Here is a 19,099-nt window from a genome sequence, read left to right as displayed (position 1 = left end):
TACCAAGTATATTTTTAAAAAGTGTTCTCAAAAAAAGTGTAGCATAGGGCTGGGCACATACCTCAGTGGTAAAGAGCTTGCCTGGCACATTGTGAGGCCCTGGGTTTAATCCCCCCACACACACACACACAGGCACGCGCACACACACACACACACACACACACACACACACTCATACACACACACAAATGTAACATAGTATTTACAGTCTAGAAATATTACAATTAAAGTTCAAATTTTTTTTAATTAAAAGTTAAAATTGTTTGCTTTATCAGCAAATTTTCTAGTAAGTTTACACAATATTTTCCTCATTCTTCTCTTCTGAAACTTGATCTTTGGTGGGTCCATCCAGCCAAAAACCAACTCCATTATTATTAGTCAAAGAAAGTATTCTCTTTTTTATAAAGGCATACATAATGAATATGTGCATTTTTTGATACATCATGTTCATTAACACTATATTTGGGTACTTGCACATTCCTGATGTTCTTGAGTCAGGGTAGGTATTCGAAAAAAAATCCTGACTGTTCCTTTTATTTACCTTGCCAGCTATTGAATATGCAGTCCATCAAACTTAACCCATTTCATTAACAGAGCTCTTTAATTTGAGCATACAGATTTCTGTCAATTTGTCCTAGGTATTACCTAGAATGTGCCTCTACAAAACCTTACTAAAGCTGTCTTTTGAAAGTAAAATGACTCTGGTTTTCCTCTCAATTTCTTCACTTAAATAAAAGAAACCAATTTTCTAGCCATTATTGTTTTAAAAATAGTGTGGCCCTCTAGACATTTGGAAAATGGAAAAGTGGTTATTGAAAGGAATACAGCCAAGTGTACTACTAGGAGCCAATCTTACATTCTCCCACACATCTGACTGGTTATGGCTCTTCTTCCTTTTAAATATGCCAAACAGGCAAAAATATACAAAGAAAGGAAGAAAACAACTATATACAAACTTCTTGTCTCCCATAAGTGATTAACAGATGCCTGTTACTCACAGACAATATCATACTTATATTAATCAGGAGGAGAAATTTTAACTGTTGGAATGACCTGTTCTAAGAAAGAGGAAATAGTACCAAGGTTACCACATGGCCCAGGTGTCAGATGACAGCCCCAGGCCCACTCCCTTGCTGTCCAGAGCTCTCTGCCTTCCCCCCTTTGCTGGCAGAACTCTCTCTCAATCTCTTCTTCACCATTCTAGATAATTTAGGATGTGCTCTACCAGGTGAAAAAAAAATAGCTTTTCAACAAGGGGCTGGATGATGTGGGCTTCATAACTTACCATCCAAGTGGTTGCTCTCCTTTTTAAAATTTTAGGCAAAATAAAGTTCTTGCTCCTAAATTGAGATTCTGAGGTTACTTGGCAGTAATGAAGAGTTCACACAGCACAGCTTATAGGCATATATTCTTCTATTATATACTACCCCAGCACCCAAAATACACAAACCTTCTCAATATCTATAGGATTAAATGATGGTTTTATGTTTTATTAGTGCATTATAGTTATACATATGGAATATAATTTATTCCACCTTAGTTCCCAGTACTCTCTCTTTCCATCCCTTCCTCCCTCCCCCTCTACTCCTTCTTCTATTCTACTAGTCTTCCTTCCATTTATTTATAGTTTTTATTTAATACTTTATAGATGGACATAAAGGTGAAATTTACTGTAGCCTATTTATAAATGTACATAGGGAAATTTGGTCAATTTCATTCCACCATACCTCCTTTTTCCAACACTCCCCATCCCTTTCCTCTGCTCCTCTGGTCTCCCCCTTATTTTCATGGGATTACACACACACACACACACACACACACACACACACACACCACCCCTACCCATTTTGGTCTGGTTTCTGCATCAGAGAGAAAACATCCAACCCTTGACTTCCTCAGTCCAGCTTATTTCTCTTAGTGTAATGTTCTCTACTTCCTTCTATTTACCAGCAAATGCCATTATTTCATTTTTCTTTATGACTCAGTAAAACTCTATTGTGTATATATACCACATTTTTTAAAATTCATTTATTTGTTGACCGGCACCTGGGCTGGTTCCATTATTTAACTATTGTGAGTTGCACTGCCATAGCATCAGTGTTCCTGTTTCACTATAGCACTATAGTATACTGATTTTAGGCTTTTTTATTTCCCTCTTGCTTTTTTTTTTTTTTTTTTTTTTTGGATAAATACCAAGGAGTGGGCTAGGTGGGTCATATGGTGGCTGTTAATAATCTTTTAAGGCATCTCCATACTGCTTTCCAGAGTGATTGTACCAATTTACAGTCCCACCAACAGTGTATAAGTATACCTTTCTCCCCACATCCTCACCAGTGTTTATTATTATTTGTATTATTGATGTTTGCCCTTCTAACTGGAGTGAGATGAAATCTCAAGCTAGTTTTGATTTGCATTTTCCTGATTGGCAGGGAGGTTGAACAATTTTTCATATATTTGTTGGATATTCATATTTCTTCTTCTGAGAAGTGTCTCTTTTGTTCTTTTGCCAATTTATTAGTAGGGCTATTTGTGTGTGTGTGTGTGTGAGTGTTAAGTTTTTTGAGTTCTTTATGTCTTCAGGATATTTATACCTTTTCATAGGAGCAGCTAGCAAGGATCTCCCATTCTGATGATTTTGTTCTAAAAAGCTTTTTTCAGAAGACTGAATCATATCGCAGGGACAATGTGGAATGACTTACAATTTTCCAAAGGGCCTTAGTACAAGTTGGTGCAGTGTTTGTTACATTATAATTGCCACAAGGGAGTATCAAAACATTCACATTTTGGACCATTCTGTTTGTCAAGAAAGGAATTAGGAATACCGGCAAAATTATAATTTTCTCTGATTATTTCCCAGAAGTGAAAAAAAAAACAATAAAATGATTAAAGACGTATGCTTTTACTAAAAATTATGATTTCTGAACCTCATGAGACCATTATTCCATCCCTACCATCCCTTCCTACCCACTTAGCAAAACACACACACACATACACACACACACACACATACACACTTTTCCATGAATAAACCTGATTCACACTCTTTAAGATGGTAAAATTCTTCAGAGGAGGTTGAGTCTACCTCTTCTCCCAGGACAATAATGTAACTATTCTAAGCTACTCATAGTGGTCTCACTGTTTTTACCATGGTTTGGTTTGGCATAGCCTGGGAATCCAAGAGAATTCTAGCCAATAGGCACATGAAAATCAATCTGTTGGTATGCCTCTAGCAAGACAGTTCTCACATTTAAGAGAGGAAATACTCTAGGATAATTCTCTTCTCTGTCTCTGTACCTGAACATCAGAGTAGCCATTTAGCAGTAAGGGAAACAAGAGCCAGAAACAACATATATATCAAGGGATGCTGAGGAAAAAATTAAAGAAATTAGGACTTCGAGGTCAACCCTGAGTTTCAGAATCCTTCTTTTGTTGAGTGTATTAATTATTCAGGATATCTTAGCTGGCTTTTCTGTGATTATTAAGTGAAAGAATCAATAGAGATTTTCTCTTATTTGTATATAGTAGTGGAATTTTCTTTGTAGTGGAATTTTCTACCTATAAAGTACACATGGATTGATCACTTTCTCAATCATATGTTGAAGAACAGAAAGACAATAAATTTAAAGGAGTTTAAATCCAATATTTAACTTTTATAAATTATATAAATTATGTGCACATAATCACACAATTGTTTTTCTTGTTAACTCTAATTCGTTCATACTTTTTATTTTTATATAGCATGCTATATAATAATTACCTTATTTGCTTTTCTGTACTAAGTGGAAGTTAGGGATATCTTATTTTCAGAGGCATCAGAATAGATAACCCATGGTCCTGCTTTAACTATCGCTTGTTTGATTGAATTAAGTTTGGTCAATAATGAAAATGAGTGTGCTAAGTAGAACTTTTCTTGGGTGTTTTGGAAGGTGTATCAATTACATGTTAGAAAGCTCATCCTCTGAAATTTATAATCGAAATGAATGATATCAAACTGCACTAAAAAACACAACAAACAACACTAATACAGTTGTTCCTTTTGTTAAATCTCCTCTCATCTTACAGCACCAATAATGTTCTTCCCAATCCATTCTCAAGTCTGAACCACCTTCCAAAAGTTTATGTATGGGATTTTTTTTCTTTGTCATTTTCACTCTCAATGTCCTACATTTTTTAGCTCATTGAAGTAGCTAAATTAATGAATCTCCCTACTTTTTCACTTCCAAACCATTCCACAATCTTATGAAATACTAATTCCACTAAAGCAATAACTTCAATCACATCATCTCCTTATTCAAAACATTTTAACAATCATGCTATAAAAGAAAAAAAATTACACTCTTTCACTTTTCAGTATAAATTCTCCTAGAGTCTGCCCCAACCTACCAATAAGATGTGGTACCAATCTTCACATATACTGTTGTTTACAATTGGATCTATTTTCTGAATTTTTTTATAGAACAGATCTGGAAGATTCACCTATTGTGACTTTGGGCTGGCCTTTACAATTATATATAATATATGAATTGCAAAAAATAAAATTTAATTTCTCTACAGGATTCTCTATCCATGCAGACTTTTTTCATTATTTTCATATTAACATCCCTTGTGCCATATTCTAATTTACATAATAGGTATTCTATGTGTCTTATCTCTGCCACACTATATACTCTCAATAGTGGTGAGATCATAGCCTTCAAGTACCTCTCATACATTACTCCCACTTCCTATAATAGCATAATTAAGTTCATTTTGAGAAGGATATAGTGGTGCATGCATGAATCCCAGCGACTCAGGTGGCTGAGCAGAAGAATCCCAAATTCAAGGCCAGCCTCAGCAATTTAGCAAGGCCCTAAGCAACTTAGCAAGACCCCATCTCAAAATTAAAAATAAAAAAGGGGTTTGGGGAAGTTCCTTAGTGGTAAAGTGCCCGTGGCTCAATCCCCAGCAGCCCCCCCCCAAAAAAAAATGAAATTCATTTTGAACATAATTTGGGATACACAAAAAACTTCCTTCGTAAAAGGAAATACTACTTGGAATACTTTGTAAGCAGAATAGAATCTGCAAGTCAGAGATCATTGTAATAAGCATTTTAGTTAGTCCTCTTTGGGGACATACATTTAATTACATAGTTCTGTGAGTAATTAGAGTTTCTATTTCTCCTACATTTCATGTCATAGTAAGGCTGCAAGGGTAAAAAGAGTATTTACAAGCTTCTTTATGGTACTGAAAAGGAGAACTGAGTTAATCTAAAGTGGGCACTACATGGAACAAACAAAATCAGGAAAGGATCTAACTTGGTACTTAGAAAAATAGAAATATGGAGCTGGGGTTGTGGCTCAAGTAGTAGAGCGCTTGCCTAGAACATGTGAGGCACTGAGTTCAATCCTCAGCACCATGTAAAAATAAAATAAAGATACTGTGTCCACCTAAAACTAAAAAATATATATATTAAAAAAGAAAAATAGGAATATATATGTTCTAAAATAATGTGCCTTCTATTCAGTCTTGGGACTTGCTTAGATAACTGTCATGGGTACACTTCACATATTTTCTATTCAAGAAATCAATTTTTTATTTATGTTCACAATAAAACACTAAACAGATCCTAAACTATTAGAAGCACTGTCCTTCAATAAAGAAAAATACAGGATTTAAGATAAAGAAGAAAAAATTCCATTTTGTTCACCCAAGTAAATATTACTATCACTACCTATCTTTGTGTGAGATGGAGGTGATCATTTACAACACCTCCACAAGTCCCGTGGACAATGGCACTGCTGGCTGTCAGAAGCAGATTGATGGTTTTCACTGAGCAGCTCTCCATGTAAATTTCAGAATTCACTTTAACAGTTATTTGAACTGTCACAGTATGAATTATGGACTGAAGCACATTCTGCTTTGCTATTTCCAAAGGAAAGCTCATTGTGAATATTAAACTAGGTGTGGGAAAGACATTTTCAAATCAAATGACTTAAAATACAATACCTCAGTTTAAAATGAGCATTAAAAAACTATTTTGTTTCCACAGAAGGAAAAAAATTCCTTGAATTCAAATGACCTCTTATTTTTATTATAATACTCTATATATGTGGGTACACATACATATTCATAGCTGTGACTTTTTTATTTTGGCAATATCTTGCTTATATTATAGATTTAAAATTCTTGGATCCTTTGTATAAACTACTTATGTTAAATAATGTAGGAAGACTCAAAATGAATAGAAGATAAAACTTTTTCCCTAGTAAGTTTTATGTTATACCTGCAAAAACATGAGCCTAACTATATAACAACACAACGACACATTGAGTATACTGAATTACTCTGAATATAGATTGAATATTGATTTCAAATATCTCATTATTAACTCTGTAAGCAGTTTAGAGTCTCGTCACACAGTGGGGGATGACAGGGATGTGAAGAGGTACAGGACAGCCGTAGATAATGGCATGATGAAAACAAAGGCACCCATAGGCACATCAGCATAGAAGATGAGAGAATAGTTCTGGGAATAACTCCAGCCATTAAATTTCAAAAAGCATTTTCAGAAGAAAAGTCAATTAATGAATTGAATGTTCAATTGAGCAGTTTAAGTTTCATATAATAAGGATTAGTGGCATAGCACAGCCTTTAAAACATAAATATTCTAGGGCAAAATTATGTTTAAGAAGATTATAATGAAAACCTACAGGTTGAACCAAGTCATGAGCTGGGCATTGAAGATTATTAGACATAGAGTGCACAAAACAGACTTGGAATAATGAGATACACTGGCAAGTTGGAAACTAATTTTAATAAGAAAATATGAAACACTATCAGGAAAGAAAAGGTGAAGCTCAATAACTAAAGCAAGCTGAAAAGTAACATAAAACTAAAGTTTTGAAATGGAAATTTGGGATGATTATTGTGATGCTGAGCAGTTTTGGATAAATTGTAAAAATGTTCTAGTTTTAGGTCATTTATAAAGTAAATGAGCAACCCAAAAGCTGGTTATAGTAATTATGCAATTGATATAAAGAAATAGATATGAAGATAAAGATATAGATGTGTGTATATATACACATAAATATATGTGTGTATATCACATGTAGGTACATGGGATAAATAAATAACTAAATTCATGGTAATTAACAAGTCTCAGTAGAATATGTAATTGTATGACACTTACTTTGAGGGTTTTTGAAAAAAGAACATAAATTAATTCTGCCAAACTATATAAGGAACTGAAAATCGCCACAATTTGAGCTTGTGTTTTGATTGAATCCTAATAGGTCCTCCATAGAAGGATGACCATCCTAATCTCAACTATATTTCTACTTCAGGTTTTCAACAAAGACTATAATTACAACCTCTTTATATTCTTAAATATTAATCAAATTCATATGCATTTAAAAATACTTAGGGAAGATTACATGAAAGATTTATAATCTATCAGGAACTTCACATGTTCCCTGTTTTCTTCTATAAGATATTTTGTCCTACAAGATACATCAGAAATGCATTTATTTGTGGTCCTGTAGATTTATTAAAGTAGATAATTCTTTCTAGTTACACCAACACCTGGCAGGAAGAATGTTGTAAAAGCCTTATAAAACTTGCTATTCTTTTATGATAGAAGAGTAGGTAAGGACATTGTACACTAACCAAAGATCCATAGGAACAATTCCTTTAAATTTGAACATCAGGAAAAACTGTATTTCACCTGAAATATCAGTTTTTCTCTCATCCTATGAGACTAATCATGTCTTCTTTCTTGCTCTAACTTTGTGACCCACCTCTAGCAATCATATAGGAACTCATGGAATTGGCTCTAGAGCTGACTTAACTTTTCCCCATGCTATCTTTGTGTTCTGCTGTGTTTTCTGTTTATTTTATGCTATACTGCACATATTTCTGTGAACCACTGCAAATCTTTGGAAAAGATGAAGCACACAAACAGACTGGCCTAAGTGTTGAGCCTTATTAAATCAAGTAATTTTGCATTATCACTACTAAACTTCATAACATCCCTGCAAGTGAATTTTTAATATCACCAATGCACTGGTTCAGAAAAATGAATTGCTCTTAGGTACAATATTTTAGGAAGTAGACAAATATTTTAGGGAACTCCAAAGTCCTGATGCAAAGAACTGAATGAACTCAGTCGGCAAGAGAGAGAAAACTGTTGTGGATTAACTAAAGTAGCAAAGAAATGACCCTAGCCAAAGTTCCCAAAACAAGAGGATTTTTAAAAATATATATATATTTTAGTTGTAAATGGATATAATACCTTTATTTTTATTTATTTTTATGTGGTGTTAAGCATCAGACCCAGTGCCTCACATGTGCAAGGCAAGTGCTGTGTCACTGAGCCATCATCCCAGCCCACAAAACAAAAGTTTTTACATGATGTTTCTGTGATTCATGTGTGCTCCGATCTCACTTATTTTTCACCTATTTTTTTCACATTAGCCATTCTATTATTTTTATTTTATTCCTTGGATACTAGTTATGATAAGTCTATTTCAAATTAATAAATAAACATGCAATCTCTGTCTTGATTGTTTTGCCAATTTTCTACTTCAATCCATTTTTTTAGACTCAATGAACACTGTGCTACACTTAATGGAGAAAAAGTTTCCTTCTTAAAAATATTGCTGACTTCAAAAATTATATAACTTTCTTTTTAAACTAGCAATTGTTACACTGGCCTAGAAAATGAAAAATTTTGTGATTTTTGTATCCTGATAAGTCTTTATATTTGTTGTATTTTGTTTCTTCTGTTATTTCAAGAGCATTAAATGATATTAATATATGTTACAGACATAGTTGGTAAGCATATTAGATTCTGATTCTATCTCTTATGGGTAATATGTTGGAACAGTTATATACTTCTATACCTTGAGTGATTCATCTGTAAAGTGGAAAAAAATTATAGAATTCCTCCAATTTGGTGAACATTAATAATATATGTAACATACCTAGAACAACATTTGTCACATACTAAGGTCTTTGTAACACTCATCATCTAATAATAAATACTAGATTCAAAACTACCATCTATTTTCACTGTATCTTCTGAATTTTCAGTGGATATAGATGAAATACACATGAAATCATTTGTTGGGATATAGGTAAGGTATACAAACAAATCACTGAAAATTTCCATCTACACTTTGCCAGTGTAATAACCACATGGTGTGGCCCGTGACCAAAGCCATTATCGTCACTCCTTAATGAAACCTGGGCAGCTTGCTGATCACCCTATCTGATTCCTAGGGGATTGAGTAGTATTTCAATTTTGACAAACCTGAGACAGCAGGCTGTCCATTGTTAAACCACACATCTGGCTCCTGTTGTTAATAACTGCTTGTTTGCAACATGTGGACAATCTACAAGTTTTCCCACAGGGAGTTAAATGAGGTTGAAATGTGTTAATCCGCTTTTATCCCTATTCACACACTGATTTACAAGATGGGTTAAGTGTACCTTTGTAATAACAATTCATCATTATGATTCTGTGTAAGTCTAATACAAGAAAGCCAAGAACAAGCAGTCCTTTATGTCTTGGATTCACTGTGGTTTTTGGCTTTGTATGCAAAGTCCATTTCTTACACATATTTACATACTGTGAAAATTGGAAGTAATACAAGTCTGAGTTCAAGGAATGCATACACAGAGAAAAATGATTCTCAGTTTTTAAAGCAGTGGCATAATTGCAAATGCTGAAATCACTGAAGTGCTGCTTGGCAGAGAGGTCAAGCTAAGACTGTAAAGAGGAAAGGGGTCAAGAGTTGGAAGACTGCTGCCAGCCACTGTCCCTTACAGATAAGTCAAGCTTGACAGTTGGGTTTCTGTTCCTGTTTCCTTCCCTGCTTCTCTTTGTCCAAAAAAAAAAAAAAAAAAATGAAGATAAATATCATCAGTGCAAAATTCAATTTGAAATTGTGAAGAGAAATCTCCCTCTTCTGGGTCTCCTTTCATTCCCGTACTCGTCTTCCCCAATCTGGAAGCATTTTCGCACTTTCTTTCAGGCAACTTGGACGTTCCAAGCTCTAACCTCTTCACCTCCAGCTCTAAAGGAATCTCCTCTTCCTAGTCAAAAGAGGCAAATTTAACACCACTGGTGCACTGATTTATTTAACACAAATGATTTATTTTTCCGAAGTATGTGCAGCAGTTCCTCCTTCGCTTGAAATTATATACATCTATGACTCTTTATGAGTCACTTTTTTCTAGTTGTACCTAGTTATTGAGGAGGCAAGTTCAGAAATCGAATGCACTCCTCTGCTTCTTTTTGTATAATGAGATGCAAAAGATCCATTGCCATTCTCAGTGTTTTTCTTTCGTGGAATCTTGATTTCTATTAATCTGCCTCAAACATACACATGATCACTTTTCTACATGAGACATATGCAACCAAATGTCCAGTGGTTCAGCATCTTCCATTATCAAGATTCTGGAACAAATTACAAGATCAACTATACATGAGCAAAGCTTTAAGTTGGCGAGATAGAGATGGCTAGATATAGGACATGTGAGGAAACAGTAGCTCCCAAAGAATTGTAGTTTTTGTTCTTTAATACACAAATCCTTAATTAAGAAAACTACAGAAACATAATACATAATATTAGGATAGTTGCCAGTATTAATGATTGTTTTAGGCAATGAAAAATTAATAATGCAGTTTAGCTGACAAAGCAAAATTCATGATTCTGATTAGTGGTACATTTCTTGATTTCTACATTAATTAGAATAAAATAACTTACTTATTACTATATATTAGCTTTAAATATTTAATACAGATTATATTAAGTACTTGACAGATTAACAGTTTTTATATTTTATTTAGTTGCAAGAGTAAAATATACATCTATGCATATTTGTTCACATAGTTTGGTCATATAATTGCAACTTTAATAACTTCCCATATAGCTACCACTTCTCCAGAATTTTCTGGCCCTGGTTATACATCTACACCTGAGAAGCACAATCAATATGCAAAAGGGTAGCAATTCCCTGCCTTTACTTGCAGCCCACCTACAACTTCACCTGAGCAATTGTGACTTTGGACCAAGGATCAAATTTGGCAGAACTCCAACCTTGCCCCCCATATTCTTTAACTATGGAAGACTCCAGGAAGAAGTTCCACATAAACCCTATCTTTCATTCTCCCGCTTAGACCTGTCTACTGAACTCTAGAACCCACCTCCAAAGACCCCCAACTTTCCTCAGTTCCTTGAAAATGCTTTGTTATCTCCTTCTGCTGCCCCTTTCAACAACCTGGCCTTAGCCTGACATGTTTATTTCCTATTTCACCTATTAACATCTTCCTATCCTTAGCATAGATTTCTTTAAAAACTTCCCAAACCACCCACTTGTCTGCTGGACTAAACAAGGTCTTGCCTTCTCACAGCATCTAGCAATTTTCCTCTGTAGCCCATCAAAATCATATTTAAGTCTATTTCTGCAATTTTTTAAAAAATTAATGTCTGATTTTACTACTGCAAATTTCATTGTTGTCAGAACTGGATCCATTCCATTCATGATTTGATTCCTACTAATTAGTGTCCTTCTTCATAGTTGGTAGTTGTTTAATGCATATAAAGGAATAATGCCAATGGGATTAAGCTTTGTATAGTATGTTCTTATATGGGTTAGAATTAACTTTGAAAAGAGAAAGACCCAGTTCTCCACAACTCTGTCAGAATTTTCTCCTGGGAGAGGTTATTTGCAAAAATAGAACTGACTTTAGTAATACAGAGATAATATTAACCTGCTTATTATGATGGTCATCCACCAATTTTATATAGATTGTACCAATTTTATGACCCTATACATTGATCTATTTCAATATACTTTCAGGTTTACCACATTGAATTGACCCATTTTACATTTTTATTCCTAGCCATTTTATCTAAAAATCCTCTTTCTTCAATAATATAGCTATATTTATATTTATCCTATTCTCAAAGAACTTGAGGAGATACTGCTATCAATATGGACATAATTTATTCTGTTCACTAGAGTTCACAATGTTTGCAAGTCTTTTCATAAACTGCAGCTTGATTGCTATCTAATGATTAAGATCCTTTGGTGATTCATAAAAATATCCCATATGGCCAAACATGGTGGCCCATGACTGTAATCCCAGTGTCTCAGGAGGCTGAGGCAGGAGGATTGCAAGTTCAAAGCCAGCCTTGGCAATTTAGGGAGGCCATAAGTAATCTAGTAAGATCTTGTCTCAAAAGAAAAAAGGGCTGGGATTGTGGCTCAGTGGTTAAGCGCCCTTGCGTTCTATACCTGATAAAAAGTTATATATATATATCCATATCCATAATCCCATATATAATCAAGGAATGTCAAAATTGAAATGAATCATCTTGCTGGATCATTATCTTTGGTTTTGATTACTTTTGCAGAGAAAAATTTAATTATTTAGGAAAAGTCTCAGTTTTTAAAAAATCTTGATGAAGAATATTAAATATTACTTAGAAAAGGCCAGACAGACTAGGCCTATAATTCCAGTTTCTCAGAAGGCTAAGGCAGGAGGATAGCAAATTCAATGTCAGCCTCAGAAACTTAGTGAGGTCCTGCTTCAGAAAATAAAAAGGGCCTGCACTGCAGTGGTAGAACACCCCTGGGTTCCATCCTCAGTGGGGGTGGAGGTATTGGAGGGTGGGGATGACACCCAGACTGATGTAATCTCATACAGTAAGTACATAAAGCAACTGGTTAAATTTCAGTGTATAAAACTCTTTTTTTACTTCCAAAGATAGATCAGGCAAGCCTGGTGCAGAAGTAAGATGGCATTAGCAACACATAAATACACTAATAAAAAACAGATGGACCATCAATGACAAAATGATTTATGAATTTCTGAAACAGTTTAATTAATAGGAACATGAATTGTTACAGTCCACAGAAATATTCAGTGCTAACGTCAGCAAAGAAATAAAATCATGATCTAGTTTCTGGTATATGTTAACACATATATTGTTCAATTTTTATTTTATTTCAAAAATGAAGAGCACTTAGCTAAGAGTATTTAGCCTTCATTTGTATATTTTTAATATTTTCTTTTAAATCTATTTCTGCAAAAGTTAATGTTAAGAAGTTTATATTAATAACAGAGAAGGAAAAAAAGTATTTTAAAATTTTGGTAGAATTAAGTTAGTGAAATAATTTCCTTGGATATCACTATGTTTTGCATCCATCCTCAACACCCATTTGAAGCTGCAGGTGACTACTTAGTGGAAAGTGTTGTTACAAAACTTAAGTAGAAATTTATATTATTGCATTCTAAACTCCCCAGTCCAAGTCTTATTACATGTAGACATATTTTCAGAGTTGAAAGTGCAAGATTCTCAGGTATTACTAATACATATCTAAATACAGAAAGTGGGTATATGAGAGTGGTTAAATGGACTCAAACTTTTAAAATAAATTCTAAGTAACTTGAAAACCCACATTTCAATGTTTTATGAGTTGATCAAAGGGAAAGGATCCTGTTTTTATATAATATATGAATGTCAAATTTTGGTAACTACTGAAAAACAGTAATCATCATCATATTTTTCTCTGAATTTTTTGAATTACATTGTATATATTTAAAGGGTCTTTGGCACCAATGTCTACCTCAGTTGCTAATTTTTATTGCTTTATTCACAAAAATTGATCTTAGTATAACTGACAGTGTTAAATGCACACAATTATCTACATTATTTTTAGAAAAATAAATGTTAAATCATTTTTACAGATATTGCATATGTGTGGGTAATTCCATTATACAACTAAATAGTAAAAAGGAAAAAAAAGTTTATTCATTTAATGGCACTCAAAATATCTTAAAAGCATATTTATTGACCTGAACTTGCAAACTTAGAAAAAATACTCCATGATAAATGGCTACTCTGCAAAACAAAATATAATTTATTTGGGGAGATAAAATTTTCCCATATGCCAATGGAAAACCACTTCCCTTAATTTTACTTCATACACTAATATATTTTGCAACCTATAATAAGTAAAATTGCACATATTCCAAAAGCTATTCAAATATTTTCTCTATTTTACAATACCTCTTAAGTTGTTAATTGACTTGTACTCTTTGTTCAAATCCTTTTATGTTTTAATCCTAGGGGACTTGCATTACTTTTAAATGCTGCTATAAAACCTGAGAGATATACTTAAAATTATTGAAGTTGAAACCATTGACTTGACTTTAAAAAATGAGAATGGTCTTAATTAAATAAATGGCCTACTCTTTTAAGACTACAGGTGAGAATGATCCATTGACCATAATTGGAACTGTGAAAGTTTATTCACATGAAGTGCAATGTGTTCTAAATTTAAAATTACTAAGCAATGGTGAAAGAGGAGAAGGGTTTGTATTAACTGTCTGAAGGTGTTTAAAAACCTGACACCTATCTATCTTTAACTGCACAAGAATACTCCAAATCTCTGTTATTTTATAAATCATACAAATAACAAAACAAAAAAAATAATAGATTTTAATACTACAATAAGTCTACATACATATCACAGAATGTCTTCCATATGAAATCAGCTAGATTGTCTCTACTCATATGTCAACCATAGGATAACAATGAAAACTAAATATCATATTCAAAATCAATTGAATACCTTGAGCCATTGCTAATGTGGTGACTTTGGCTATCTTATTTTCAAGCAAATGCTGAATATACTATCTACAAATAATGAAGGATTTTCTTGACAGTCTTAAAAAAGAAATTGTACAAGGACATCATCATAACATAAACAACTCTGCCATTGTTCTGGGGAAAATTCACCTCTAATTACATCGAAGGCCACCTCCTTAGCTAGAAGCACTGTTTCATATTTCTGCATTTTTTCCCAAACCTAACTTAATGAGGTCCTGAGATGCAGCAAGCATTCAAGTATTACCGAATGGATAAATGGCCACTAAAGACATTTAAAGCATTGTAATAGATTTTTGTTTTTAACTCAGGAGGCCAAAGAAATCAACGTGCATCTTATGTACATTTGATATAGCAGACATCCCCAAGGCATAAGTAATTGATCATTTAGCAGCCCTCAAACTTACTTCATGGCATCCTAGAACTAATGCTATCCACATGCTAAATTCTCTGCACTGCTGTGTCTAACTCAGTTTCCTTCTACTCAGATATCAGAATGCAACTAAAGTAGAGGTAGTTATATAAGGATAGCACTGAGATAATGCATCTGTATCCATTAAATATATTAAATATTCATTACATATCTATTACACATACTATACATGTGTGTATATGTGTGTTTTATTCATTTATTACATATATGTGTTGGAGGATATGTTTACCTACCAAAAGGTAACACAATATAAATTTAGGAGACCTATCTATCCAAGGTTGTTTCAAAGAAAGTCTATGGTGTGGAATATACACTTTATGTATCCTAAAAGGCTTATCAGTATTTTCTCTTTCACAACTCCTTTCCATTCATTTATCATATGCCTCACTTATTTTCACATCAATCAATCATATTCTACTAAAGTTTAGCTTAAAATTCAAAAAACAAGTATCAAGTAGAAAGTGTCTGTCTTCTCACAGTGGAACTCAATTCCCCCATCCTTTGTAGTATGCAACTCTAAATGAAGAAGACAGACCCCTTGATTCAGATTCCCTCAGAAGTGGAACTTCAGCTAAGACTGAAGAATAAGAAGTTTATTTAGGCAATGGCTCCAGAAAGTAACAGTAGGGCAAAAGAGTGTTCCAAACCAGCAAACTCGAGGTATTAAGCCAGTTATCAATGTGAAAACCTGGAGCTAAGTCCTGTTGGACACCAGGTAGAACAGGCTTCAGAATGATCTCAATCAAGGAGCAAGGCAACTGAGGTATATATTACACAATTCCCTACTTACTCTGGAGAACTGTGGCTTGCTCTCCACTATGCAGGTGTAGTATGCTTCTGAAGTTAGCAGGGGAGAGAGAACCTCAGAAACAAAGCATTCATAGAAAGTAGCATAAGGAACAAGAGCAGAGCACTTAAAGAATTAGTTGGTGGAAGCTGTCTACCTACTCATATCTAAAAGTCTTCCGTGTTCAACTCTGTAGGAAATCCATCCAAGATGATAACTGAGTAGAATAAGATTGCTACTCAGACTTAATTGCAAAGAGGAATCTTTCACCTTATTAAAGATAAAAGAGATGGCTTTACTTACTGCAAATTAGTTTGGGATCCTGGAAGAAAAAATAATTCAAACTACAAATCAGAACAAATCAGAAGTGAAGAAGGGAACCGATATTTAATGAATCATGCTAGGTGCTATAATATTATTGCCACAAACTCAATGAGTTAAGGGGAAAAACTGAAAAGTTTCCCTTTTTCTTGAGTTTCTTGAGAAATCTGAGTCACAACGAATTGAGCTCAAGTCATATTTATCCTAAGATATATGAACCAAGACAAATAGTTGATTTCCCAGAATCTCAGTTTCCTTTTCTATAAAATACCTTCAATTCAGGGATTATCTGAGGATTAACTGAGATAACACACAGCACAGTAAAGCACTTGGCAGTCTTAGTACCAACTGTTAGTCCTGTGCCTCTCCTTCTTCCTTCTTGTCACAATTTTATGAGATAGACATTTATGAGGTATATATTCCCACTACAAAAATAAAATCACTGCCTCTCATAATGGCTAAATTAGTTGCTCAAGACTACTCAGTAAGATTGAAATCTGGGTCTCTCTGAGTCTAAGGATCTTGCCTTCAAAGATTAACAATTAAGATTTAGTTTGGAACCCAATTGGCAGTATTAATTTTTATAAAACAACAAAATCAGTTACATCTTTTCAAATGGTCAAACATTTGAAAATGTTTAATATTTAGTTGTGTAGTAAATGTGGCTTAATTTTTAAGTTAAAAGTTGGGCTAGCATAAATTCTATTACAGTAGAAATTTTAAATGACTGTGCAAAACTTTTCAATATACCAGTGATTTCTTTAGGTCCTATTTAAACAAAAGACTTAACTACTGACATTATCTGCAACATCCTTAAAAAAATAAGGGCAAACACATGAATAATTAACATCTTGGATATTACACTTAAAAAGCAAACCTTGGCCAAAGTATGCCCTTCTTGTAGTCAACCCACTTCACACTTTCTACAATGAAGATTTCCATTCTACTTGATGATTCTAAGGTATTGAAATAAATATAAATTCAATTTCAATTAACATGAATCTGCCTTTGAATAATCATTTAACTAAGCTAATACAGTTTATCCACATGTCAATTAGCATTATAAACTTGTTTAAATATTCTTGTAATTATATACAGTTAACCAGAATACCCTAATTCACAAGCATACTGAATAATACCTCAGGTTATTTCTTCATTAAATTTTTAACCAACATATGCATTTTTACTAAAAAGAAGAGATTTAATTGAAATATTATCCTCTACAAAATATCCATTTTAAATTAGTAATATGAGATCAAGGAAGATGTTCATAACTGATGTCCAAGATAAAGTCCCCAGTTACTGGATTAAGAGTTAACATTGGAAGTCCAGCAGGTAAGGAAAGGAAGAAAGGTGTGCTGCACAGTGTGACTGCAGGGGGATTCCTAATTGGACCAATAGTGGATCTTTTATTTAATTCAAACAGAACATTAACGCCAAACTGAACTTCAGGAAAGCATTTCAATTGAACTCAGAGCTAAGTTAGCACACATATTATTTTAAAAACATGTGTGGCATGTGATACATGAAATGACTATTCCAGAAAAATACTGAATTCAATGAAACACAGTGCTCTTTAAATAATGAGACAGAGATACCAAGAGGAATTTCATAAGTTCAACTGGACAAAGCAGCAGTGCGATTGCTAAAACACATGAGCGATATTTTCCTCATAATTATTCTAGTTGTGAAACTTTATTTTGAGACAAACTGTTTAGGTTAAAATTATACTAATCATAGAAAAGCATTATGCTATAGAGACATCATTATCAGTCACAGTTACATGTTCAAAGTAATTATTTTCTAGGTCAGTGGTTATTATATCCACCAAGTACCTGTTACGTATTTAAAACCAACTGTCTACCTAGAACTCCAAATGTTTAAACAGTATAAAATTCCTACTGACAAGTAGACACCTAGTCAAGAAAAAGCTGACAAGAAACAAGGGAATAGGTGTAGGGGATTTTAAGTTTCCAAAGTGCTTTTTCGATCAACTTGGATAAATTTTTGAGATGGATTAACCACACCTAAGAAAAACAGTGAAAATTCTCGGGCACTGATACTGTGTGCCATTTGGATGCTGGTACCTCTGATACAGCCTTATACACACCCGAGGAAAGCACAGACAGACAAAGAATAAGCATCGAATAAATGCAATAAATGCATCGCAAGAATAAGAAAGTGGAAAGGCAAAGAGTTCCTCATCTATAGCAACTGGCTCTATAGAGTCAAAATGGAGAGACACATCAGAGCCCCTTTTACTCCCTCGCCCAGTGTTCCCGTCTCCCTTTTGGCTCTCTCCATCCCCCTCCCCAGCCCTCCCATCTCCGTCTCTTTTTCAGCAGTATTTACAGAACAACACTGCACCACATCACTCACCTGTCGTCGTTTTGCCATCCTTGGTCCCCTAGCAGCAAATCCCTAAACCTGTACCTGGGAGGCAGAGGGGGCACTTCGCTCTCCAAATCAACCATTCTTCCTCAAAGAGTGGGAAGCATCAAACAACAAACGGGGAAGAGGAAGGAGAAAGAAAGAAGATGTTGCGGGGGTAGAGGGAGGAGATGAGTAGAATGCTAAGGCCAAAAGAAAGAGGGATGCGAGGAGGGGAAGGGGACAGGAGGGGGAGGGGTCGGCTTAGCGCCGGAAGCCGAGGCTGGAAAGGGGGCTGGCTCCTCTCTCCCGAGGGTGTGATGGGATGATGCAAACCCAGCCCTGGAGCAAAAGTCTGGCTCAGTCTAGAATCAACGCTGCCAAGGAACCGCCCCCAGGCTGGGCACCGCCTCTGGTCCCCAGGACTGGGGGGGAGGCGGGATGCAAAAGTTACTTCTCCGGGGAAAAAAAAGAAAAAAGAAAAAACGCGCGGTGCCTAGAAAGAGGGCAGAGGGGTGGCAGTTAGCG

At 34.5% G+C, this 19,099-nt stretch overlaps 1 protein-coding gene across 2 annotated transcripts in view; it reads right to left on the bottom strand.

Moving 5' to 3' along the window:
- The window catches only part of KCNT2 (potassium sodium-activated channel subfamily T member 2), a 362,366-nt gene extending 343,607 nt beyond the window's left edge, over positions 1-18,759 (bottom strand). For both annotated transcript variants that reach the window (XM_081298140.1, XM_081298141.1), the window contains exon 1: positions 18,581-18,759. In XM_081298140.1, coding sequence (XP_081154266.1) covers positions 18,581-18,675 — 95 coding nt within the window. In that variant the 5' untranslated portion in view covers positions 18,676-18,759. The remainder of the gene's footprint in view (positions 1-18,580) is intronic.
- Between the last annotated feature and the right edge of the window lie 340 nt (positions 18,760-19,099).

Source organism: Spermophilus citellus (assembly GCF_964194105.1).
Source record: "Spermophilus citellus genome assembly, chromosome: 6".
Taxonomy (NCBI): domain Eukaryota; kingdom Metazoa; phylum Chordata; class Mammalia; order Rodentia; family Sciuridae; genus Spermophilus; species Spermophilus citellus.
The sequence above is the reverse complement of the archived record's forward strand: the minus strand, read 5'-3'. Positions and strand labels throughout refer to the sequence as shown.